Below are 26,083 nucleotides of genomic sequence, written 5' to 3' on the forward strand. Positions count from 1 at the left end.
ACTTTTAGACAACAGTCAGGCACAAAATTGGAGGTCGTTAAGTCTAAAAGTAAAGAAGGTGTGGGGTTGGAGAGATGGCTCAGCACTGGCTACACTTCCAAAGGACCCAGGGTCAATTCCCAGCACCTACATGGCCGCTCACAACTGTCTGTAATCCAGTTCCAAGGGATCTGACACCCTCTCGCATGCCCCCACATAGATATGCATGCAGGCAGAGCACCAATGTACATAAAATTAAAATTATATGTGGGTTAGTATAAGAAATCAGGGCTAGAGATGGCTCAGAGGTCCTTGCAGAGGACACGGGTTCAGTTTCCAGAACCCACATGACATCTCACAACCATTTATTTATAACTTAAGTCCCAAGGGATCTGATGCACTCTTCTGGACACTATGGGCACTACACTAACATGATGCACAGACAAACATGCATGCAAAACACCTATACACAGAGAATAAAGATAAATCCTAAATCAAATGCTTTAAGCACAGCAAACAAAGAAACAAAAACCAAAAAGATGTATCCAGAACAGAGACTACAATCTTCTAAAAAAAAAAAAAAGAGTATTGTTTACTATGTCTTAACTGGCCCAAATGTGGAATATTTATCATTGCCATCCTAAAAGATCTTGCAGATACACAGGCTCAACTTACAAGTAATGTCAGATTGTAAAACCCATTTATAAATGATAGAGTTCTGGGAAAAATTAAAGGGAACTATCTTGCAGTCGATGCATCAAATCTATTCTCAATTGACATCATCATATGATCCTAGGTTAAAAAGCATTTTTAATTTACATGATGCCTTAAATCAAATGGAGACATGTTTATTCAGTGGATTGTGTAATCAGAGTCTGTGAGGAAACCCTGTTTTCCTTGGATCAACCTTGGGCTGCAGACACCTCAAGAAAATTTACAACCTAGAGCAATCTGTTAACTCAAGCTAATAGCATAATAAGAACAAGGCTAAATCAGACAGAGATAGATCTTAAAGATGCAAAGCTTGCCAAACCTGGAAGACATCTGTTTCTGGTGAGGCATGTGCATTCAATACATTTTTAGTCTAGAAGTTATGGCAGTGTACCTGAAAAACAGCGGCATTAAAACTGATGTGTGTTTCCTTACAGGTCAATTAATACAAATGTTTAAAAACATAGACGAGCTGAAAGAAGAGCTGAAGGCAATAGGGATGTCCAACAGGAGTATTGACAAGCTGCTGGCTGTTCCCATCCCAGACAATAGAGCTGAGGTAAGGGCCCTTGGTTGGGCTAAGGCAGTTTGTAGAAATGTATGTAGCAACTTAATATTTTAAATGCTTATCAGCAAGACTCCAGAAAGTTACATGTGATAATAATCAATTTTCTATGCAAATGGTGTTGGAAGTCTAAATCTTAAGTGAAGATTGAAGTATTCTGCATGGGTGTGTGCACATGTGTGTGCATGTATGTGTGTGTATGTGTGTGCATGTGTATGTGCATGTATGTATATGCATGTGTGTGCACATGTGCTCTGTGTGTGTGTGTGTGTGTGTGTTACTGGATATTGGACCTAGCTGTCTTCCCAGCCTTCAGAGAAATTCAGAAGCAATGTCATATGTTTTCCATTCACTGATTAGTATTTATGGTTGCCTCGTTATTTTTGTTCCCCACTTTTCCTCCCCCCAGAATGTTTTCCTAAACCAGCAGTAATTATATCCACTATTATAATAACATTACTTGATATCCTACAAGGTCAAACTTCAATAACCAAGTTCGGGTAAAGTGTGGAGACATTCACTCTTTGTTACAATAAAACTAGAAAACTGAATATTCATTTCTCCTTTCTTAAAGCCCTAGGAGGAGGCATCATATATACAGTAGATGTTGTCGGTGGAACTATGGAAAAGTTTGTGGTTATAGCAAACATTTTTTTTTTGCTGTGAAAATAAATAATGTTATTTTCTTCTTAGATGATAATATAGTTTTCCACTCAAAACGTCTTGTCTTTTATCCCACTTCCAAGGCCACTGTCTGGAAGTGTCATAACAATTTTCCGAAAGAGCTGCCAGAGCTTAGGGACTCATGCGACAGAGTGTGTCATTTCTAAGAGCAGCTCAGTTATTACCCAAAACTAGATAAAGTTCATGGAAGGTTCCTCCTGGACAATATTTAACTTGCTGGAGTCACTGTGATTCGTTCCCTATACGAAATGTAAAACTGTTTGCCTTGTCTTTTCTTCCTCTCCTGCTAACAAGCCGTACCCACCCACCTGTTTCTTTTGATCTCAGTGTTTGCTCATTTGATTCAAAGCCATCATCTTTGTAACCAGGTGCTTGGCTTCTGAAGAGCAGGCCCCTCTTAGTGGACGGAGCATAAATGGAGAGCACACAGCCCCGGTTGCTATCTTAAAGAAGGAGAAAATATTCTGCAACCTCAACTGTCGTCTGCTTTCCTCTTTGTTCCAATGTGGTTTCAATAGAGATGACAGCTTCCGGTTCATCGGTCTGCCTTCCCCCTCACACTTCAGTGTAGATGCATTTCTGTCTAGGATCTGCAGCTTCTCGTTAGTTTGTAATGCTGGGCTGCCACCTCCTCCTCCTCCTCCTCCTCCTCCTCCTCCTCCTCCTCCTCCTTCCTTTTCCTCTTCCTCCTCTCCTTCCATTGCTTTGTTCTTCATCTCTGAAGCTATAGAGTAAGCAATCATCAAAAAGAAATGTAACTCTAATTGAGGAAGAGTAAGTATTTAAAATCAACGTGAGTCTGAAGCTAGTCATCTCCCCAGACTGACTCCCAGTTTTGTTTGTTTTTTGCTTTGGGGGGCTTGCTTTTGGTTTTGTTTTGTTTTGTTTTGTTTTTGTTTTTGCTGCTTTGTACCCAATTGTACAGGAAAAGTTCTAGTTTTCTTTGTGAATTTCTACCTGACTCTTTTCCCCCATCACATTTCCTGTGCTTTCTAGCGAGCTATGTGTGCTATGTAGTTTAATTAATGGTAATCAGTGCCTTATACACCTGGGGAGACGTATGAGTAATTGAGTGTTTGTGGGACAAAGTTGAGAACTGGATTCGATTCCCCAGAACCATTTAAATGCACGGCAAAGGCACAGTGTGTTACCTAGAGTTCCACTATCAGAAGGCGGAGCCTGAAGGCCTAAAGGCAAGCTGGCTAGCAAGAAGAGCCATATTTAATTAATGAGGTCTGGTTTTGATTGAGAGACATTGCCTTACTGAATAAGGTGGAAGAAGGATACAGGATGATTCCTGGCATTCTTGGGTCCCTATATACATGTGCACCTGTGTGCATGCTCACCTTTACAGATGTGTGTCAACACACATATGAAGATACGTATCCCACAGGCATACACACAACACACACACAAACATGAAAATGGATAAAGGGGAAAGTATAATGATTGATGCTTTAAAATTTATTCCATTCCTAGGGACAATCTGTCATATTTTAAAACAGAGCACGCACAACACACACACACACACACACACACACACACACACACACACACATACACACACACTTCCTTAAACTAAACAGAGGATACCCAAATGATTCACAGTTTAAAAAGTTTGTTTTTTCCTTCCACTCACAGATAATTTCTCATGTATTCTGGCTGCATTCATGTGATGCCAATGTCACAAACCCCAAACTGGAAGATGCCATGAAGGAATTCTGCAAGCTCCCCCTCATGGAGAGGTCACACCAGTCCTACCTCATTGGACTCACCCTCCTGCACTACTTGGACATTTACAATTTCACATACAAGGCAAGTTGCCCCTGGTGAATAGGTTTCTATGTTAGCTTAGTGTAAAATAAATGTTCACAGGTGTTTGTCAATACCATAGAGACAAGGCTCCTCTTCACAGCTTCTGAAATCATCACATTATTAGAGCCAAATAAGACCTGTACCAGGGAGCATGTATTGCAAATGTAGGCATTGTGGAAAACTAATGCCCAGGTTCATCGGTTTACTTTGTGTATCTAAGAACAAAGATAAAAATTAATGTATTACTATCATAATATAAACTCTATTATTATTTCTTACAGTGAATAAGGATTAATTAAATACGATAAAATCAAAGATTAGGAGCTGTAGAGGGTGGTTCGGTGGTTAAGAATAATGGCTGCTCTTTCAGAGGACCTGGGTTCAATTCCCACCTCCTCCAAGGCAGCTCATAATCCTCGGTAATTCCAATCCCAGGGGCTCTGGTGCCTTCTTCTGGCTTCTGCAGGCACTGCATACTGCAAAAAGACATACTTGCAGGCAAAACACCTATGTACACACAAAAAATTAAGACTGAAAAAGTAAAGAGTAAAAGAAAGGTTAATTTTTTTTCCAGAAACATTGTTAGAAAATTGCAAATTAAAAAAAAAATCACACACAGGGAAAGGACTTTTAAATGAAAAAACATGTGCAATTTTCTGGGGTGTTTTCAAAATGACAATGTTTGTATTTCCTTCCTCAATTTAGTGAGAAGCAGCCATTGCTTATGGCCATTGTTGGCCTGGAGTGAGGGGAACAAAACTCCACCACAATGGGCGGCTGCTCGGGAAGTAGCCACTCCCTTGTATAATGGAGAGAAAAGTACAAAGTGGAAAATTAAACACATTTCTCCACCAAAGTCTAAACTTGGGGCAAAATTGCATACATATTCTTGAAAGCAGAGAAAATTGCTTCCCCCCCCCCCGCCTTAAATATTAGAAAATCCAGAGGCTGCAGGGATAAAAATGCTGTAGGTTTAGTTACAGTGCACCACGTTCCGAGCCCCTGTGCCATTTCACGCTTGCCCCTGCCATAGCCCCCATAGCACTCCTGCATCCCATCCCAAACCACACAAGCAGCAGAGTGACCCTTTGAAAGCAGGTCACCTTATGTCACCACTTTACCTACAATCTTCCAGTGGTCCTCAATTTCTAGTTTTTCTAGGAAAGCCTCCCAATTCTAGGCCAGGGCCTTTTGACCTGCACACGCTCTCCACTTGTGATAATCATATGCCCGTCCGTCTGTAGGCTCATGGCTCCTGTGTAGTAGTGTAGTATCTCCACAAAGCACAGGTCACAGGGTCTGAAGAGCAGGCTCTTCGCCTTGACCACTCACCCCTTTCCTCGCTGTCTGTTTTTAGTTACTCTTCAAGTGCTGTGTATATTTTATTTGATTGTTGCCTTTTAATTTACTTTCTGTTTTCAGCCTATGGATTGCTCACTGTAACACTTAGGATACGGAGAGCACTGCCTGGCACACATGCGCATGCTCATTGCTGAGATCTTAGCAGAGAGGCATGCGCACAGGGCCAGCTCAACAGCGGAGTCATGGATATGGGTCATGGTGACCTTGATGACCTTGGACACTCCAAAGAGCTTTTCATCCTCAGATATCTCACACATCTTTTCTCTCCTGCCTAGAACCTCCTTATTCTTTTTATTCTTATATTGCTTAACTAATCTAGTTCTTACATTTATCTACTCGTATATGTGTAGTTAGGAACACAGTTTTTAGAGTAATAGTGTGCACATGTGCCAGGCATTGGGCAATGGACATTTAATTTCTGATTTTGGCAATAGCTTGCGTGAGGGCGCGAAGGATAGCTCAGCAGTTAAGCCCATGTACTACCCTCCTAGCGGCTAATGTTTCTCTCCTCCCTTCAAGAGCTCAAGTGTCCATTTGCAGTTTTTGCAGTCTCAAACCATGCCTCTGCCTTTTGTATCAATTGACTCAATCACACTGCATCTGGTCTGTGAATTTGGATTCTTCTAATTAAGATAGTATTTTCAAATTTTGTATATGTTGTAACATGTATCAGCGCTGGGTTTCTTTTTTGTATGTTCATATTATATATACTACATTTTAGAGACGCATTCTGTTTATCCATTCAGGTAAATTGTCTCCCTCGCCCTGCCTGTTGTAAGCAAAGTCCCTATAAATGTTCACATACCAGCCTTCATGTGTGTTTATGGTCTTCCCTTTGCTTGGGTGAATCTCTGTGGATGGAATGGTTGGCATATTTGGTAAATCTCCACTTAGCTTTTCAGTAGACTTTCAGAAATATTTTACAAAGAGGCTGTTCTGTTTTACAATCTTACCAGCCACCCATGTTGTTCCAGTACCTCCGTATAAATCATTCATTTTCCTTCTCTTTCTATCAGGTGTTTTTCCCAAGGAAAGATCAAAAGCCAGTGGAAAGGATGATGGAGATTTTCATAAAGCTGAGAGAGATTCTCAATCAACTGGCTTCCGGCACGCATCCACTGTTAGACAAAATGAGATCCCTGAGACAAATGCATCTGCCCAGGAGTGGTCCATTAACACAGGTAGAGGAGTCACTGGGTGATGTTCTTCCTGAGAAAGTCTTCATGTCATTCTGGCTTTTATTTAAGACTGGGTACAATAAATCCAGCAACCGATCTAGCACACGGAAGACAAAAGCTCCCTAGAAGAAACTGCTCCCACTTTAGCCATGTCTGGCACTTCAGCCAGTGAGCTTTCTCGTTCTCTATTTAGGTTTGCAGTTCACACTTTAAAGAAGTTATGGAAACTCTGAGCTCTACCACTTTCTCTTTCTATGCTGTCTTCTAGGGCACGTGTAGCTCAGATAACATTAGTAACTTTGGGCATTGTCTCCCAGGCCATGTACAGAAGCACCAGGATGAGTTCACCAGCTGGATCTTTCAGCACCATCTCCCAAGCACTGTGCTCCCAAGGGATCACCACTGAGTACTTGACCTCCATACTGCCTTCTTCCCACAAGCCAAAAGGCAACCACACCAAGGACTTTCTAACTTATAAATTAACTAAAGAAGACATTGCTTCAAAATACGGAATTCCCTTAAATGCCAGTAAGTGCACCTCAAAACAAGTATGATAATTATCCTTAATGACAAGAGCATTACATGTTCTGTCACCACTTTTCATGGTAAATGAAGTATTAATTTTAATCTCAGAACAAAAATAGAAAACACTTGTGCGGTACTTGCTGCGTGTTCTGCCTGCTAACTCATGCCCTCATCATAGCAGCCCCGTGAGGTAATGTCTATCCTGTTGCATCTTAGTGAAAATGACTGAGGCCCAAAGATACTTAATAACCTGTCCAAGGTCACGGAAATTGGAGGCCTTGGAGCTATTGGGTTCTCTGAATGATAGAATGACATCATAGATGACTTTAGTAATAGACACATGCTCTGAGAAACGTGTCATTAGGTGGCTTGGTCATTGTGGGAACCTCATGAGTGCCAGCCACAACATGAGTGTGTGATGCTATTGTTTAGGATTCCATCATATACCCAACTCATCACTGACCACATTGCTGTTGTCCTGCACAGCTCTGTAGTTAGCAGCTGTAGGTCATCACTATGAAGTCTTGCCAGTAGATAATGCAAAAGGCTTGTTTTAAGTTTGCTAGTGTCGATATTTTCCCCTAACTTTCTAGCATTAGACGTTTATATGGCATATGGTAGAGCCGTGTGTGTGCAGCCGAGCATAGCTGCGTAGTGGCATGTCAAAGCCATTTACTTGATCTATAAACTTTGAGATGCAAAATGTGATCTGAGGAACTCTTCCGGGTGATATATGGATGTTTAGCATAGCATTGTGTTGACTCATTCATTCATCTTTTTATTCACTCAACAGAAACCTAGAAATGGCTCTTATGTGTCTGGTACCATTCTGGGAGTAGGATTTTGTGTATTTTTAGAAAATTAAGTGCTAGTAAAATGGATATGTTTGAAGCAATTCTGAAATATGTTTTGAAATCTTTCTATTTTTTTCTTGGCAAAATACCATCATTTATTCTTGGCTTGCTTATCAGCATAAACTTTCCTAAAAAGCAATTGTTACTTTGCTGCCTTACTTCAATACTAGATGCCTCGTATCTATTACCAATGTAGAAAGTGCTAGGATGTAAATTTCAGACTTTATAGTGTGTACCAGTTCTCTATAAATAAGTAGATTTGCCATGTACCTGCAAATGATTGTTGGCTTTCTTCTAAATTATAATGATTGATGTATATTAACTGAAAGATGGATTATTTTGCCTTTCTTTTTATTTCCAGCACCATTTTGCTTCTCCCTTTACAAAGACATCATTAACATGCCTGCTGGACCTGTGATTTGGGCCTTCTTGAAACCAATGTTGTTGGGAAAGATTTTATATGCACCATATAACCCAACTACAAAGGCTATTATGGAAAAGGTTTGGCTGTCAAACTCAGTGTTTCTATGTGGGGAACTGTTTCTGTTCTAAAGTTGTCACCTTCTAGAATTAGTTTGTGTGACTCCTGCTTATGTCTTCTCTACCACTGTCATTCCCTTGTGTTTGGAAGCTTGTGGTAACTCCTTCCCTTGGCCCTAGATGGGTTGCATGGGATTGGGCATAGGTTATGACAGGTGGGAGCTCTTGGCGGAATGAACCGTCTTGACATTTGGTTATAAAATTAGGTTATAAAATCAGGCTTCTCAATATATCTAAGGAAGCCAAAAAGTTTTCAATGAATGTTAAGTGTTCGAAGTGTACACATATAAATATCATACTAGAAAAAAAAGAGGAGTGATTATATCACTTATTCAAATTAAAAATAGCTCTTAAAGTATAGACTTTTTACTTCACGGTTGGTTGAACAGTTTAATATTTCTTACTTTATATCAAGGACACACCTTGAGAAAGACAATATTTTCAGGACCTGTCCTTGCCACCTGCCTCATTTAACCATAGTAACATCCCCTCGCTTTTAAGTTGGCTTTAAGGGTGGGCACGGTGCTCCATGGTAGAGTCCTTGCCTGACATGCCTAAGGCCCTCGGTTCAATTTGCAGCTGAAAGGAAAAGAAAGAATCGGTGGTTGGCTTGAAGACAGACTTGTGAAACACACCTATAACCCCAGTGCCTTGCAGGCCAAGACAAGAGGCTTTGAATGTTGGCAACACTGCCCGCAAAAGAGAAATGACTGTAATGATTTGAATTATATACCTATTCTTTTAAAAACTAAAGAGCAAATGTATAAAAAGTATGCCTTAATATTACCTGATCATTAAATTACACTTGACATGAGTCTAATAGTACTTTTGGGGCTATGTAGAACGAACAGGAGGTTGCTACTAAGTGCTATTTTTTGAATGTTTGTGATTTAATATCTTATTTGTTTCCTGGCCATATACACTACATAATTTTATATAAATGATTCACTCTCATTGTCCCAGTGCAGAGTCCCCTTTTTATGTTTGAAGCTCATCTTTCTTTTATATGGTAACAATTCCTTCAACTCAATAAAGCTGGCAAAATTCTCTGCTTTTTAATGATTGCTTTAAAAGAATGTTTTAATAACATGAAATACATTTATTTAATTCCCAGTTGCTGGTTATTCATTTTATTTCCGGTATACATTTTTACTTTGTGCTAATGTAAACACTGTGGCCAACAGAATATATGTGCATACATTTTGATGTATAATTATTTTATTTCAGTAAGATTAATGTCTAGGATTGAAGGGTTGAAGGATATTTTATTGCTTTATTTCATTTCATTGAGATAGGGTCTTGTTATGTAGCTTGTGCAATTGTTTAGAGTTCAGGGTCTTCCTGCCTCAGCCTGCATGTGCTGGGATTATTGATATGTACCGCTATGCTTGGCTGTAGTTTATCTGAATAGCCCTAGTCAGATTGGTATCCTAAGTGGCTGTGGTGTACATGTTCCCAGGAATAGGAGTCAGGAACATCTCTCTTACTTTGTTTTCTGACTTAGAACATTTACTTTAAAAAGAATATCCTTCCTATGTGTGTGAACTTCATGCCACTTAATAGTAAAGTGAAATTAACCTTAGTGACAATGAAAACTTGTGAGAACTCTAGGAAGCCTTCCTTATTTTGATTATAAATTCATGCTGGACATGAAGCAAGCCCTACATTTCCCAGAATTTTTATAAATGATCCTTATAAGATATATCACTTGAAGCTTTTGAACACATAGAAAATGTCTGGCGATGTTTTTTTTTTCTTTTTTCCCAACCCCACCTTTAATGCTTTTTAAAATATCGAAAGTCTTATGTCATACTGAAATACATGAAAAAATACCAATTGACCAGATCGTTCTTGTGTCTTTGTTGTTCAGTCCAATGTAACTCTGAGACAGCTGGCCGAATTAAGAGAGAAGTCTCAGGAGTGGATGGACAAATCACCAATCTTCATGAACTCCTTCCACCTGCTGAACCAGACCATCCCAATGCTCCAGGTACTGATTGCGCTGCCATGCACGCAGATGGGAATTACAATTCTTTGATATTTTAATATCCTTAATTCTGTGAAGACGGCAAGTTAGCAACAACCATAGTCAATAGATTAGAATAGACCCAGAATGAGAGGTTTGTTCCATGCATGCACGCTTGTCAGGAAAGTTGTACCTGGATGTTGCTTTCTTCCACTTGTTTTGACTAACAACAATCAATGCATAGCTACACTTATAGTGTGGGTTAGAAAACAAACATAAAAACACTAACACATTTAACAACTGCAAAATGAAGGACATTTCTCACCAGACACAGTCCCCATGATGTACTATTCACTGTAACTATTCTAAGACATGCTTATTGGATCTTTTCAGATGAGTCTCAGATAACAGTTTCTTGAATAGAATTTTATTTCCCTAAGTATTCTCCTAAGTGGAAGACTGATTTTTTTTTCTCCTATAAACTTTTTTATCTATGGAGGGGATGGGGATCCTGCTCACACATATTATCTTATTAGGGAAAATTTTGTTGGCTAAAGTGCTGAATTACCAAAGGACATGCACTATACATAACAATAGTTCCAAAGTGCAGAATTTATTAGAACCTCCGTGGCCATCTTCACAGTGGGAATAGCAGCTAACAGAAATATCTTTACTCCAGAGGAGGAGACATTGCTACTCTCAATTCTCAAGGCAAAACTTAGTCCTGTAACTGCGTAGGAAGTCTGACATTTGAAGCATCAGCAGAAGACACGGATTGCTATACAGGACTTGCTCCACAGTACTAAAGCTCTGAGCTCTGGGTTTAACCACACACACACACACACACACACACACACACACACACAGAGAGAGAGAGACAGAGACAGAGACAGAGACAGACAGAGAGAGACAGAGAGAGAGACAGAGACAGAGAGAGAGAGACAGAGACAGATAGAGACAGAGAGAGAGACAGAGAGAGAGAGAGAGAGAGAGAGAGAGAGAGAGAGAGAGAGAGAGAGAGAGGAAAAGAGGAAAGATGGTAATAATAGTACTGACTCTGAGGTGTGATAAAAAAAATCTGCACAGTAGTGCCTAGCTCACAGTGAAAAGAGCTAATGGCAACTGCAGAGCCATGTCTCTTAGATTGGAAAATAGCCACAGAAGCCTTAATGTTTTAAATAAGTAATAATTTAAACTATCAGTGTTTCTGCGAGTTGGGTTGGTCATACTGATGTGTTTCTCCATGGCCATATAGTGGTTCTTGTTCAATATCGAACCGTATTGTAATAATGGACACTGACGTTTCTAATGCGGAGTCATTTACCCCCTACTTCACAGAACTATAACTTGGAACCAGAAATAAGAGCCTCACAGCTGGGAATCAGTAACTAAAATCCAAAAAAAATGCTGGAGGTCAAATGTCATGCAGACCTTGTGAATGGCAGAAGTCTGACCCCCTCCACCCCACTTTTTTTTTTAATCTAAGGAGAATGAAATATACCCCAAAGCAATTATTTATGATATATGTTTAAAAGGAAATAAATTATTAGCACTGAGAAAAATTTTATTAAATTGAATGTAATTCTCTGATGTTAAAAAAAATAATTATGGTCCCCCCCCCAGGGCATTTTTTTAGAAATCTGAGCAATTTGTGTGAAAGACAAAAGTTCGTTCTTTCAACTCATTGTGTGTGAGCCCACAGCAGGTACATTAGTAACAGCCAGTGGTGGCTGCTTCATTGTTCCAAGGTTGTGTTAAGAGTGACAATGATTAAACATGTTTTCTTCTCATAATGAAACCAGTTCATATTTTGAATTTTTAGAATACTCTAAGGAACCCCTTTGTGCAAGTCTTTGTGAAGTTCTCTGTGGGACTTGATGCTGTTGAACTCCTGAAACAGATAGAAGACCTTGGTGAGCCTGCCACACAGTGTGCTGTCATTCGCTCTGCACACCAGAATTTGGGGAGGGGGGGGGACCAGTGCTCTGTGCCTGTGAGAGAACTTCCCTTTTCTTCTGCATTTAGCTTTTTAATTAGTCATTAGAGAGAAAGTGGGACCCTAGATATAGCTACCCATGTCTTCTATTAATTGGAAGTAGTGATATGTAACGCTCATGGCTAGTGTCAATAATTTACAGCAACATGCACGGTGCAGATGCAACTTTTGCTCCAATCATAGGAGGCATAAGTAAGGTGGCACATTTTTCCCCCTTCCTTGATGACTCAATGAGAAATCAGTTCTCCCAAGTGTGAGAAGGTGAGATGATTTCTGGCAGCATTTAACATTTGATCTCCACTGGTCTCGATATCACTGGAATGTGACTAGAAAAGGCGATAGAGTTAACAAAGGCAAACGTGGAGATTCAAAAGAAAATAAGGCTAAATCAGTATTCAAGTGTGGGTCTTATTCTCAGGGTCGTTTAAAAGGAACAAGCTGCAGAGAATCAAAGGCAGCTGTCTCAACTTACATATTCCCTCTGCCAAGTCCCCACCTTCAACCTAAAGGATGCAAGACATCTAATTCAGACTGTGTCTGATTCACTGTTGCTATGCAACCACAAGGATGAGGAAGGGATTGAGAGCATCACAATTTGGCAGCAGCAGAGCAAATGCCCTCCTCCTCCCTCGCACCTCCGGGACCCAAATGACTTAGGTAGCAAGCCAGTGGAGAGGAATTGCGTTGACATTTGTATGTAGCTGTGTGGTGTGTAATTGCATGCATTTGACAATTGTCAACCCTCTGGTTAAAGAAAGGTATTAGGGGGTTTGTTTTCCAAAAGAAAATGGTGAGGCACCATTTGATAAAAATATCATGGATAAAATATAAAGTTCTTAAGTAAATTTTTTTATCATCCCCAACTTTTAAAATAGGAGCTAAGGCTTAGAATTTATAATCAGATTAAAGTAAGTAAGTGTAACAGTGATCCTAGCACACTTGAAGGCCTAGTTGATGCTCAAAATTGATCACACACACACATACACACACACACACACACACACACACACACACACACACACAGAGAGAGAGAGAGAGAGAGAGAGAGAGAGAGAGAGAGGTATCCATATATATGTTTGTCAATGAGGCTTGTATTATAATTACACATGTAAGAGGGTATTCAGTTAGAACTTGGGGGTGCTGCTGCCTCTCCAGAGCCTTTCCTTGAGTCCATATACCAACATTCTGGAGCCTCCCTCCTTCATTCTGGTGTTTGCTGGAGGCCACCGTCTTCAACAACAACATAGCCTTCTTTCAGCAGCATCTCCATCAAGTAAGGCCTTTTACTTCCGAATATACCGAGAAATGTATTTAGGGAGTTGCCTTCTATGAGGAACAAGGACTCATTGTGGATAAGGTAGGGGACCTGTTTAGAAGCATTTATGATAGTCACAGTTCAGTGTTCATGATGATCAAGTTAATAAAAGCTTAATTGGTCAAATGATCCGTTAGTTTGTGATTTTATATTTACCTATGGTCCCTGCTGCTTTCCTCACAAGGCACCTTGCAATTGAGGAACAATTAAATCCTCTTTCTCCCAGAGTAATTACTTAAAATTATATCTTGGTCATACTGTCTAGGTTAATTTAGATATGAATAGAGATGAATCACATAAGACTTTATTGCTTATTTATGATGGTGGCACTAGGAATCAAATCCTGGACTTTGCGCATGCTCAACAGGAGCTGTCCCCGTGCAACTGAACTCCTAAGACTGTCTATTGAAAAGAGAAGAAAGTTGCAAGTATATAATACACATCCTTAGGTACCTTAAGTGTTTCTGTGGGCCAGCCTTTTGTTTTAAAGGTTTTATTTTAAAGATTTTTGTTTTGTTTTAAATTACATGGATACCTGCATGCCTCTGTGAGAGAATGTGGACTAGAGTTCATGTTCCCACGTTATCCAAAGGAGGGCGTGACACCCTCAGGAGCTGGAGTAGAATGTGGCTGTGAATGACCTAATGTGGGTGCTGGAAACTAAACTTGGGTTTGCAAGTGCTGAGCCAGATTTTCAGCCCCTCTGCAGCACAGCCTATATCCTCCATAGACTCTCTCTCTCTTTTTTTTAAATTGTAAACAATTTTTTTCCTAAGGAAGCATTTTTTGTTTTGTTTAGTTTATTTAAAATTGTCATAGCTAGCTCATAGTTATTACATATATGTTTATTTTGTGTGTATAGTATGTGCACGTAACATATTTATATATGTGTGCATATGAAGATCAGGAATAGATATTGGATGTGTTCTTCAGTATCTCTACCATCCTATTTTTTTTTTTTTGAGTCATCACCTCTTAATGAACTTGGAGCTTGCCATTTCAGCTAGACCGGCTGGCCAGCAAGCCCCAGGGATTTGCTTGCTTCTGTCCCAACCTCAACACTTGCCAATGCAGGCACTGCCATGCCTGGCTTTTACATATGTGCCAAGCATCCAAACGCAGGTACCTTTGCTTCTTTGCCAAGTATTTTTTTTTAACCTACTGAACCATCTCCACAGCCACTGTATGTATAATTTTTAAGATTTGTTCGCTCTTAGTACTTTGTTATTTAAATTATAGCAGAGTATATGGTTACATCATCTTGCATCTATTTGAGCCTGGGTTAATTGTATTCGTAACTGGCTTAACATTCTCCTCAATGAATCTCTTCAGAACTGCACACATTTTTTTTTCCAGTGTGAAATACTACACATCACCTCATTGCTACAATTTACTTTAATGTTTACCATTTGCCAAAACCATCAGTATTTTGCTTTGCTACTTTTGGAATAAAGGTGTTAATCAATCTCTTTCTCTCCCTCCCTCCCCCTCCCTCTTTTTCCCTCCCTCCCCCTCCCTCTCTCCCTCTCTCCTTCCTTCCCTCCCTCCCTCTTTCCCTCCCTCCCTCGCTCTCTCTCTCCTTACTTCTTTAGATGTTCTCAGGCTGAAATTAGTGAACAACATTGACATCATTGATCAGCTTAACACGCTGTCTTCCCTGACGGTGAACATTTCTTCCTGTGTGCTCTATGACCGCATTCAGGCAGCAGACACTGTAGAGGAAATGGAGATGCTAGCCCAGCAGCTCTACAAACAAAACGAGCTCTTTGGAAGTAAGTGCTCTCCCATTAGGATGAGAGTGGCTCTCTGTACTAAAATGGGGCAAGTTTGTTTCTTCTTTCTTTCATCCAGAACTCAAAAACAAACAAACAAACAAAACAAACAAACAAACAAACAAACCCTGAAGGTGGCTGCCCGTTCTGATGTCAGTATAAACAAAGACTTCGTTTAGTCAACAGCCACACTGTCTCAGCATGAGAAGCCTTCAACAAGTATCCAGTTTCAGTGCAAAAAAAATATTAAGAATGAAAAGCATCATGTAGTTAAAGGGTGTAGCTAAGCCCAGCTTCATTATCAGTGGAGATCATCCATTTAAACATTTTTTTTTTGTAATTTAATTAAGTGGCTTACAGTGATATATTTAATCCATCACTTACTTTGTGATTATACTCTTCACTCCAGCTTTGAGCCCTTAAGGTTGACACCTTTTTTAAAAAGAAACCATCCTTCTAAATCAAAGCCTGAACCCGCGGTTTCATTACTAACTCAATTCTCCGGCTGCTCTCTTACATACACCCTCTGACCAGTGAGTAATGCTGCCCATAAAGTAACTTTTGTGCTGCTGTTGCTGTTTTATTTTTAGGTGTCATTTTTAAGCTTCCACCTAACAGAGGCTCATACAGAGGCGATGACTCCACATATGTCTCTCTCCCTCCTATCGTAAAATATACTATCCGCATGAGCCTAAAGACGGCGCAGACCACCAGGAGCATAAGAACCAAGATCTGGGCCCCAGGACCGCACAATTCTCCATCACACAACCAGATCTATGGCCGGGCTTTCATTTATCTGCAGGATAGCATTGAAAGAGCAATCATTGAATTACAAACAGGAAGGAACTCACAGGAAGTCGCCGTCCAGGTTCAAGCAGTTCCCTACCCTTGCTTCATGAAAGACAAGTAAGTAGCCTGGCTGGTGGTCAAACAGGGTTTTGAGAACTCCCTTCTGCCTTAACATCTCAAACAAAGGGAAGCCGTTCACCAGGTCTTTACCATATGGTTAGGACCTAAAGAAGAGCATGCCTGGGTGTTTCTTTAAAGAGTGAGGACACCAAGACCTTGCATGCTTTGTGAGAGTAAGGCTGCCTTGTGTATAAATGTAAACTCTTCGTAACACACTGAATTCTTCCCCATATGCTATTTTATTTGTTCTGCCTTTGCCCCTTGTTGGTTAAATGGGAGCTGTATCATTGTTCACAGTTTGCAGAATGAAATCCAAAGGGCTCTGAGTCAGTTGACTAAGATACACAGCCAACTGATGACAATACCTCCATTTTCTCAGTACTAGACCTGAAACACACTGTGTTTTGGAAGAAATATTACAAGAGAGTTGTTATTAACCAATGGGAGTCCTTACCTGGTTACTAATTCTACATCCAGAAACTGTATCAAGAATGGACCCGGTCCAAGATAAAATGCATCCAACAAATGTTCTGTTACAAACATCCACCCCAGGAAGCAAATCAGATATTTTCTTTCCCCTGATAAGCACGTATCTCTCCAGTAGTAATGTGCTTCTGCACACTAATGTGATAACAAGTGATAGTGGCCTTGTGGTCCATTAATACTTGCACTTTTCTCATGTGTGTAATAATGGTCTTGGGGCCTTTCTCTCAACGAAGGCTTCTGGCCAGCCCAAGATGCAAAACATATTGTTGCCGAACTTCCCTGAGAACACTGCCTTTGCCTCTGCCCATCAAAGGGCTGTGATTGTCAAGGCCATGACTTCCTGGGTACCACCACCAGCAGCTTCTGGGAAATTGGTCAGAAGCAAATTCCTGTCCTGTTCATACACAATAAATGAGTAGGTTTCAGGTTGGAACCAGGACTCTGAAACTTTATATGGTTTAGGGCGTTTCTGCTCTATGGTCAAGTTGGAGAAACACCAAAGAAGACCCTTGGCATTGTGCTCAGCCTCTCAGAAATGTATGTAGGGCAGGTGGGGCTCTCCAAGGGCCCTCTAGTCAACATATTGCTAAAAGAGGCCTGTCTACACCGCTTATGAAATGTCTTTGAAGAATTCATGTCTCTTTTTTTTTTTTTTTGCATTTTAAATACAATGTTCTGGATTTAGTTTTATGTAATTTAGCAGAATTGTGTTTAATAATAATTATGAACTTCCTTAAAAGTTAGTAGAGTCATTCTGGACACTGACACTTTTAGATTGGCGTGCTAATCATCATCTAATTTTGAATCTGCCATTTAAATAAGAAAAGTTTTGAGCTTTGCAATTACAGCCATATAATGATTTCCCCAAGTAGGACATATTTAAACACAATTTAAAGAATATGACAATTTTCTCTAACCACCTGGAGCTGTGCTTTCATTCTTGTACCACCACGGTAAAAACAAAACAAAACAAAACAAAAACGAGAGCCCACTGTTAAGTCAGCTTTCCACTTCATAAATAGTGGGGCTGCACTAACAGTTAATCTGAGCTGCCTAATGGGAGTGTGATTGCCACACATGAGGGTGTGGACTTCTCGCATGCTGCAGTCCGTAGGGCAGCGTTTCTTTTGGTGACTGCATCTTCTGTTTTGGTCCACAGCTTCCTCACCAGTGTCTCCTATTCCCTGCCGATTGTGCTCATGGTCGCCTGGGTGGTATTTATTGCTGCCTTTGTGAAGAAGCTTGTTTATGAGAAGGACCTTCGGCTCCATGAGGTATGTTAAGAACTACTCTCGTTGTGAGTGCGTCCGAGTCACAGAACAGCTAATTACTGTGACTCTTGTCATCCGCCTTCAGACTCAGCCAGCACAGCCCACACCTTGAGAATTAGGGAAAAAGACAAACATTTTTACAGAGCACAAAGGCAGTTTTTATTTTGTTTTCTCAAAAAGTGACACAAAAGACGTTTAATGAGTACATCTGAGAGGACAAAATCAGAATAACATTGAATAAAATAAGAATATAATTATGACCCGGACAGTAATATTTTCCAGGATAATTACCTATGGGATGTAGGCTCTAACGGTGTTTAAATACTACTGATGCTGTCAAGGAAGAAAGATGGCTGACACAGCAACCAATGCAGGCATGAGGATCATTTTGATTTTTCGAAAACAAGTTCCCTTTCCAGTATACCTCGTCTCTTGGATTTATCTTTCAGTTACGATTTGCTAAATGTCTCATAAACTGATTTAAGCCCTGCTGTCTTTCAGACAGTCTGCCATGGTTTTCTAATGACAATCTGAAAGCTTGAATTCACACCTCCAACCTTAATTGGGTTGCGCGGTCTTTTCTAGCTTGTATGTCTCAGGCTCCTGAGCCTCAAAGGCAGGTCTTTAAAGACTAAAGGGTGACTTTGAAGTGGAAAACTGTGGTAGATGCAGAGATGTTTTCTACTTCAAAACAGATACCGACCTCAAGTATGTCACTCATGATTAAAGCAGCAAACATATTTGTGTATTGTGTCTATATATACTCGTGTATACGTATGTATATTTCACTAGTCACTTTGTTTTGTGTTAGTACATAATGCTGCTTGGCGTCATCTGTGTTACCAGAGCATAATGCAGTCGTTCTCAGCAGAAGAGATGAAAGACATATTTTTAACAGTGAGCCATTTCTGTGTGCTAGCTCTGTGTCTTCACTTAGTAGGCATCCACTTTCAAGTTCTAACTACATGACCACAGGGTCAAAGTTACCTAGTGATAAAACATTATTGGACTTGAAATCAGCGCCGGAGGTTTTGCATCTTCCGGTTCTGCCAGTCATCTTTGCTTGACCCTCATCCCTAACCTCAGTTTCTCTCTCTTTCCTGGACTTCACTCAGTATAGTATTTACAGAATGGAGATGCTCAGTTACCTATGTTACTTATCTCTTTCTTACCAGTTCTAAGATATTGACTCCCTTTTTAAAAAAGCCTCTGAAATCAGAGTGCATAGGATACAGTGTCATGACTTATTAATTTTTCGTTTTCAGTGGTATGCAGATTAGTGTCATATCTTTTTTTCTCCTTTATTAATTTATTCTTGTTACATCTCAATGGTTATCCCATTCCTTGTATCCTCCCATTCTTCCCTCCCTCCCATTTTCCCCTTATTCCCCTCCCCTATGACTGTTCCTGAGGGGGATTACCTCCCCCTGTATATGCTCATAGGGTATCAAGTCTCTTCTTGGTAACCTGCTGTCCTTCCTCTGAGTGCCACCAGGTCTCCCCCTCCAGGGGACATGGTCAAAGGTGAGGCACCAGAGTATGTGAGAAAGTAATATCCCACTCTCCACTCTACTGTGGAGAGTGTTCTGTCCATTGTCTAGATCTGGGTAGGGGTTTAAGGCTTACCGCCTGTATTGTCCTTGGCTGGTGCCTTAGTTTGAGCGGGACCCCTGTGCCCAAATCTGCCTATCATAATGTTCTACTTGTAGGCTTCTAGGACCCTCTGGATCCTTCTACTTTGCCATTCTCCCATGCTTCTCTCATCTAGAGTCCCAATAGAATGTTGCTTTAAAGATATGACACTATTTTAATATCGAACAAAATAATGTCATATCTTTAATGCAATGGTTTCTTAAACTCAAAGGAATATAGCCTAGCTGTGACATGAATTAGGAAAGGTGTGTCCTGAAGGGGATAGCCCCAGCATCTGCAGCTTGGCTTCCCTTCTGCACTCAGTTCACAGCTACGCCCTTAGGTTCACAGACAAGGAGGCTGTGTGTGCCCAGGAAGTGAGAGGTGACCTGCTGAAGGCGATGAACCTACTTAGTTGCTATGGTCTTCAACAGGGGTGTCTTGACTTCCATCCAGCCATGGTCTAAACCAGACTGGTTTTCCTTTAATAGCACAGAATTGTAAGATATTTCAAGAATGATGAGAGTCAGTCTCTTTGGTTACCAGAAACTTGAAATTACATTTTAATGCCATCATTTTATATTCACTTAAAGTATGAAAGTGCCCACCCATATCCTGCTTCTTTTTCATTCAAATTAAAACATAAAGGTTATAAAAACAGCATTTTATTTCTTGCTTTCTATAATTATTTTTAAATTGGGGCAAGAAAACCTATTTAGCTGTATCTCATTGAAGTCATTAATATTTGACCCTGTTATGATGTGTCACTAAGAAACCTCCTTACCTTTGAAAATAGCACAAATATTAATAACCAATAAGTCTATTTTTGAAATTAAGCCTTAAAATATTCTTTTAAATGCCCTTCATGAATTTTGTTCTACATTCTGTGCTTTTAATAATTAAAATATTACAGATATAAAAACATCAATTTTATAACAAAAAAAATCTTTTTTTTTCTTTGAGATGGGGTTTCTTTGTGTAGCTGTGGCTGTCCTGGAACTTACTTTGTAGACGAGGCTGGCCTCAAAGTAATGTATCTGCCTACCTCTGCCTCCTGAGTGCTGGGATTAAAGGTGTCCACCACCATGCCTGGCTTTTAAAAAATCATATTTTTAAATGAGGTGTATGTGTGTGTTTGTATATGTGTGTGTTTGTGTGTGTGTCTGTGTGTGTTTGTGCATCTCTGTATGAATGTGTGTGTGTGTGTGTGTGTGTGCATGAGTGTGTGTGTTTGTGCCTGTGTGTGTTTTTGTTTGTGTGTGCATGTGCATGTATGTGTTTTTGTGTGCATGTGCGTGTGCGTGTATGTGTGTGTGGGGTGTGTGTGTGTGTGTGTGTGTGTGTGTGTGTGTGTGTGTGTGTGTGTTTCTGAGCTAGTTGCATGTGGGTCCTCAAAGACTCTATTGCAGGAACTTTATATTCAGCTGGAGACAAGTTTTGGAGTTTTCCTGCCATTTCAGACAGACAATCTAAGTTATCCATGAGTTAGTACGAGCACAAGAGTCTTCAGTCCCAGGCACTTCATAGTAAACACCTTTTATGTGCTTTTGTACCACACACCGTCCTTTCCCAGCAGGAATTTGGAACATTCCTATTAATAATCACACCATCTTTTTTAAACTTACAAAATTTATATACATACATACATACATACATACATACATAAACTATTGTTAAGAAAGTACATTTTAAAAATCGAAATGAAAGATGTCATTGGCCTCCAGTTGAACTGGATGACACTGCTGACAAGCAAACACACGAATATTTGTGGCTTCTCTTCCTGTGTCAGCGTTAGCCTCTGAGCAGAAGCCCTCTAGGACTGTATCGACATGTTCCTACAAATTCTTCTGGAATCTCTTTCTTAGTGACTGCTGTAAACTGAGCCAGCTTTGACCACTGTGTACCAAGGCTTTGCCGGTTATCAGATATTGATGAATTGCACTGGCAGGTGAGGGAGGCTTGGGACGAGTGACTCTTTGATTACAAAGCCGGCACCTGACATCTGCCACTTTGAGGAGGGACCAATGGCATCATGAAAGTGCAGCCAGCCCTCCTCTGTGGGCCATCTTCCAGCCACGACATTGGTCTTCTTTGTTATCATGAAGTTGGCAGCAATTCTAGATGATTTATGGATGACTTGTGTGCTCGCCGGGCCCTTTCTCGCTATGAATACAACTGTCCTCGTGGCATACAATCCTTAAGTTTTGCACCAAACTTTCATGCTAGAGTGTTCGGCTGTGACTACTTCAGGGAGAACCGAGCTCAGCCTGTTTCAGTGAAAAATGAAATGACCAGTCTCAAAGTTTTATCAGCTTTTAGCAAGAAGAATCCCATCATGGGTTTAAAAGGTTCCTAATTACCATGATAATCACCTTCACTGTCAGGTGTGAGGCTTGCCAATTGTCTTCTAATAAGTCTATGGGTGAAGAATTTTCTAGAAACATGAAGATTTTAAACTGGGGATGCTGGTAATCAGGGGGAAAGAAGCATGCATGAATACACGGTGTGCACTTCATTTCATAGCCTCGTCATGGCTTTAGATATGTGATTTTTTTACCTTAGAAAACATACCAGCATTGTGTCTTTTCATATGCATTGCATTTAAAGGGTTTTCTAAATTACTGTTGGGTTTTTGTTTTTTTTTTGGTTTATTTTTTGGTTTTTTCGAGACAGGGTTTCTCTGTGTAGCTTTGGCCATCCTGGACTCACTTTGTAGACCAGGCTGGCCTCGAACTCACAGCGATCCGCCTGCCTCTGCCTCCCGAGTGCTGGGATTAAAGGCATGCGCCACCACGCCCGGCTTACTGTTGTTGTTTTATAGGCCACATTATGATTAAATAGTTTAGTTATGAGTGGACCAGTTGGTTATGTTCAAGCACCCATAAGAAATTACATCTCAAAATGTAAATAACACTGGGGCAGATAAGAAAGAGTCTGCACTCAGAATCCCTCTGGGATTGACAAGAATCTCTGACGTACAGCCATCAAAACTGACAAAATGATACCTTAAACCTAGTGAGAAGTACCAAGAAAATATCTGGAGTAAAATCAGTGGGTTTTGCTTCTTTAAAAAAAAATTAAAATGTAATTCTGTTTTCAATTTAAAAACAATAAGCCTTGCAATTAGGGGACACTTCCTAGGGTGACCCTTTGCTCAAGGCAGTTTCCTCACTTTGACTCCTCCCCTCTTATTCCTATGGAAACATTGATGAGTCTTCACTGCAGAAGGGATGAGGCCAAGGAGGAGGGAGAGGAGAAGGTGAGGGACAGGACAAAGTTAAGAGGAGAAGTCACTGGCTTTTTCTCTGTGGTGATTAGCTTAAGGCCTGCTGCTTAGACTGTTGGCAGGCAGGTATCTGTCTCCATGGTAACAACAAGAGCAAGCAGAGTTATCAAATGTGATAAGTTGGGGGAAAAAAACAGAAGGCAAAATTTGCTGTATTGGCTTGTAGAATAAGATACCTAGTGCAATATTGTTGTTGTTGTTATTTTTCTATACAGGATTAAGAGAGAGATGGGTTATAAAAGGATTTATTCTATAAAAAATACTAGACTGTAAAGCTGTTAGTGGACATTTTTATTATCTTAAAAATGGGACATTAGATTTATAAACTTAATATTAATCATAAATTGTTAAAACTGGAAATTAGACTAGCCAGGTTCCCCCGTTGTTCCACTTGTGCCAAATTTAAGACAATGGGGGTTGAAGAGGGGTTGTGGTCATCAGACTCTTTTTGCCTTCCTGAACAAGTGGGACCAGATAGTCTGATGGCATGTTTCAGCCCTGGGGATATCACTGAGTCAGAAAAATGTATTAGCTGAGAAGCTGACCTGGAGCATCTCAGATACCTAAGTGTGTGAATGTCTTTTTGTAAAAGAAGATGTCAAGACTGACCCAGACTGTCCATTGATGTAAGAGATGAGGAGGTCATCATAAAAGGCAGAAGGCCATCCTTCAAACTGACAGGCTTTGAGTAATAAGATTCTACATCTATTCTGATTCTCTCATAAAATAGAAGCCATAGCTGTGTTGTTCATTAAGGTTTTTTTTTTAAATATAGAGACTTTTATTATTTCAATCCCTGTATTGAAATTGAAGTTACACTACGTGTGGCTTTTTCCCAGACTGATATATTTATACCTAAGCGCATGTCAACTCCATGCAGTAAAATAATAGAGGAGACACCATATATTTCATGTCATATTCGAAATCATTTTAAACTAGAGAAGTCAGCCAGATTCAAGTTTCAAAATTAGAACTGTAATGCACATAGAGATGTGTGTGTGTGTGTGTGTGTGTGTGTGTGTGTGTGTGTGTGTCTAAGAATTGAACTCAAGACTTCTGCAGCTAAGCAAGTGCCATATACTTATTTATTTTCTAGAAGGGAGAGAGAAAGAGAGGCAGACAGACAGACATAGAAGCACACACACATACAAACAGAGAGAGAGAGAGAGAGAGAGAGAGAGAGAGAGAGAGACAGACAGACAGACAGCAACAGAGAGAGACAGAGGCAGAGTGAGACAGAGACATAGACAGAGAGAGGAGACAGAGACAGAGAGAGAAAGAGAGACAGAGAGACAGAGAAACAGAGGCAGAGAGACAGAGAGAGACCAGGCAGGCAGGTACACTATGCCATAATGCATGTATTGGAGGTCAGAAGACAACCTTCAGGAGTCAGTCTTGACCATTTTCTAAGCTCTTAGACTGATTGCAGGTCATCAGGTCTGCAAATTAGTGCCTCTATCTACTGAGCTATCGCACTAGTCCTAGAAACGTGTGTTTTTACATGGAAGAAAGGTCTTCTCCAACGGAATCATTGTTTATATTGGGATGCCACTCTAAGAGCATAAACTCTGAGAGGAGCTAGCACAAAAAGTCTTAGCAATCAGAGAGGATCCACATGCATTGTTTGAACGCATAGTTCTGCATGAGTGGAAACTCTTGGACATTTTGTCACAGTACAGAAGTAACTTGGGTTTCTTTCTTCTTCCTCCAGTACATGAAGATGATGGGTGTGAACTCCTGCAGCCATTTCTTTGCCTGGATTATAGAGAGCGTCGGGTTTTTACTGGTCACCATCGCGATCCTCATCGTTATACTCAAGTTTGGCAATATTCTTCCCAAGACAAATGGCTTCATTCTGTTCCTGTACTTTTCGGACTACAGCTTCTCAGTGATTGCCATGAGCTACCTCATCAGTGTTTTCTTCAACAACACCAACATTGCGGCTCTGATTGGAAGTCTCATCTACGTCATTGCCTTTTTCCCATTTATAGTCCTCGTTACGATTGAGGATGAGTTGAGCTACGTTATAAAAGTTTTCATGGTAAGTCAGCTGTTGGAGTGCACTCTTGTGTGCTATAAATACCGCCACCCTCCCTTCGTTCCTGAACAGAGTCTCAAGTTGAAAGTTCACTTGTATAATTAGAAATGAAGTGATAGAAAAATAAGCTTAACTCTTCTAGTAATAGAGTGTGCTGTCTACTCTGAAAGGAAAGATTCCCCTCTCCCCTCCCCCATAGTTTCTAGAACCATTAGTGATGCTATTGAGCTATGGTTCTCGAACAGCTAATATATTACCTGCTGTGTTTTGGAGATCATCCAGAATTTTGACTTCCCTGGTTCAGATCTTTACATATTTCAGAACCTCTTGTGCTATAACCATTCTCATGTATAAGAAGTACTTGTGGTTTTCACGAGTTACACATACCTGTGGGAAAAGTGATGGAGGCATTGACAGTGTACACCCAAATATAGCAGTGCTCAAATGTGGATTCTTTTCTGCCTTTTCCTCACTCAGAAGCACTAAATTGAGTACTAAGAGGACTGCGTTTAAAATTCAGAAAGCAGAGCACTTCCCATCATATTAAGGCTTTACTGTCCACAGGCATAGATCTTGATGAATAACTTTAATTCAACACTGACTGCTCTAGTTTTAAACAAAACTTAAATTTATGATTTGTAGTGATTATCAATATTCAACCAATAAATATTTTAGTATATTCTCATTCATAATTCTATTACCTGAAATAAATTTAGAAACATTTTTCTGGCCCCGATATCATTTAATTTGAGTCTTCACACTCTATTACTCTGTAATTTCCTACCTTATAAATCTCTGAGCAACATTTAATAAGCTTAAACATATATTTTGGATTCTTAAAAGACATTCTCCAAGTTAATTACCTCTTTCTCTGTCTCTGTCCGTCTCTGTCTCTCTGTCTCTCTGTCTCTGTCTTTCTCTCTCTCTGTAACATTTTTCACAAGGGACTTCAGTATTTTAAAATAGACTTGGAGAGTGAGCATCTATTTTGTCTATACGTCTAACATTTTAAGCATGTTGAGACTCTCTCGGTGAGATCTACTGGAACTATCACTGTTGTTCATTTTCCTCCCAGAGCCTGCTGTCCCCAACAGCATTCAGCTATGCAAGCCAATATATTGCCCGATATGAAGAGCAAGGTGTTGGTATGTTCAATTTTTTTTTTACACCTGCGTTTTATCTCTAGCTGCGATGTGTGG

The 26,083-nt window shown here is 40.1% G+C and overlaps 1 protein-coding gene and 1 long non-coding RNA gene across 2 annotated transcripts in view; one reads left to right on the plus strand and one right to left on the minus strand.

The window, feature by feature from the left end:
- ABCA12 (ATP binding cassette subfamily A member 12) overlaps positions 1-26,083 on the plus strand; it is a 160,080-nt gene that overhangs the window by 88,609 nt on the left and 45,388 nt on the right. Inside the window, exons 14-25 of the mRNA XM_084779830.1 lie at positions 1,128-1,249; positions 3,581-3,754; positions 6,133-6,297; positions 6,612-6,822; positions 8,035-8,174; positions 10,084-10,203; positions 12,002-12,092; positions 15,083-15,262; positions 15,853-16,168; positions 17,817-17,931; positions 24,558-24,887; positions 25,960-26,029. Of these exons, the coding sequence (XP_084635956.1) occupies positions 1,128-1,249; positions 3,581-3,754; positions 6,133-6,297; positions 6,612-6,822; positions 8,035-8,174; positions 10,084-10,203; positions 12,002-12,092; positions 15,083-15,262; positions 15,853-16,168; positions 17,817-17,931; positions 24,558-24,887; positions 25,960-26,029 (2,034 nt within the window). The remainder of the gene's footprint in view (positions 1-1,127; positions 1,250-3,580; positions 3,755-6,132; positions 6,298-6,611; positions 6,823-8,034; positions 8,175-10,083; positions 10,204-12,001; positions 12,093-15,082; positions 15,263-15,852; positions 16,169-17,816; positions 17,932-24,557; positions 24,888-25,959; positions 26,030-26,083) is intronic.
- LOC311596431 overlaps positions 1-26,083 on the minus strand; it is a 222,000-nt gene that overhangs the window by 28,298 nt on the left and 167,619 nt on the right. Inside the window, exon 3 of the long non-coding RNA XR_014778834.1 lies at positions 15,075-15,202. This is a non-coding gene — a long non-coding RNA (uncharacterized lncRNA). The remainder of the gene's footprint in view (positions 1-15,074; positions 15,203-26,083) is intronic.

Source organism: Acomys minous, assembly GCF_964271855.1.
Source record: "Acomys minous genome assembly, chromosome: 4".
NCBI lineage: Eukaryota > Metazoa > Chordata > Mammalia > Rodentia > Muridae > Acomys > Acomys minous.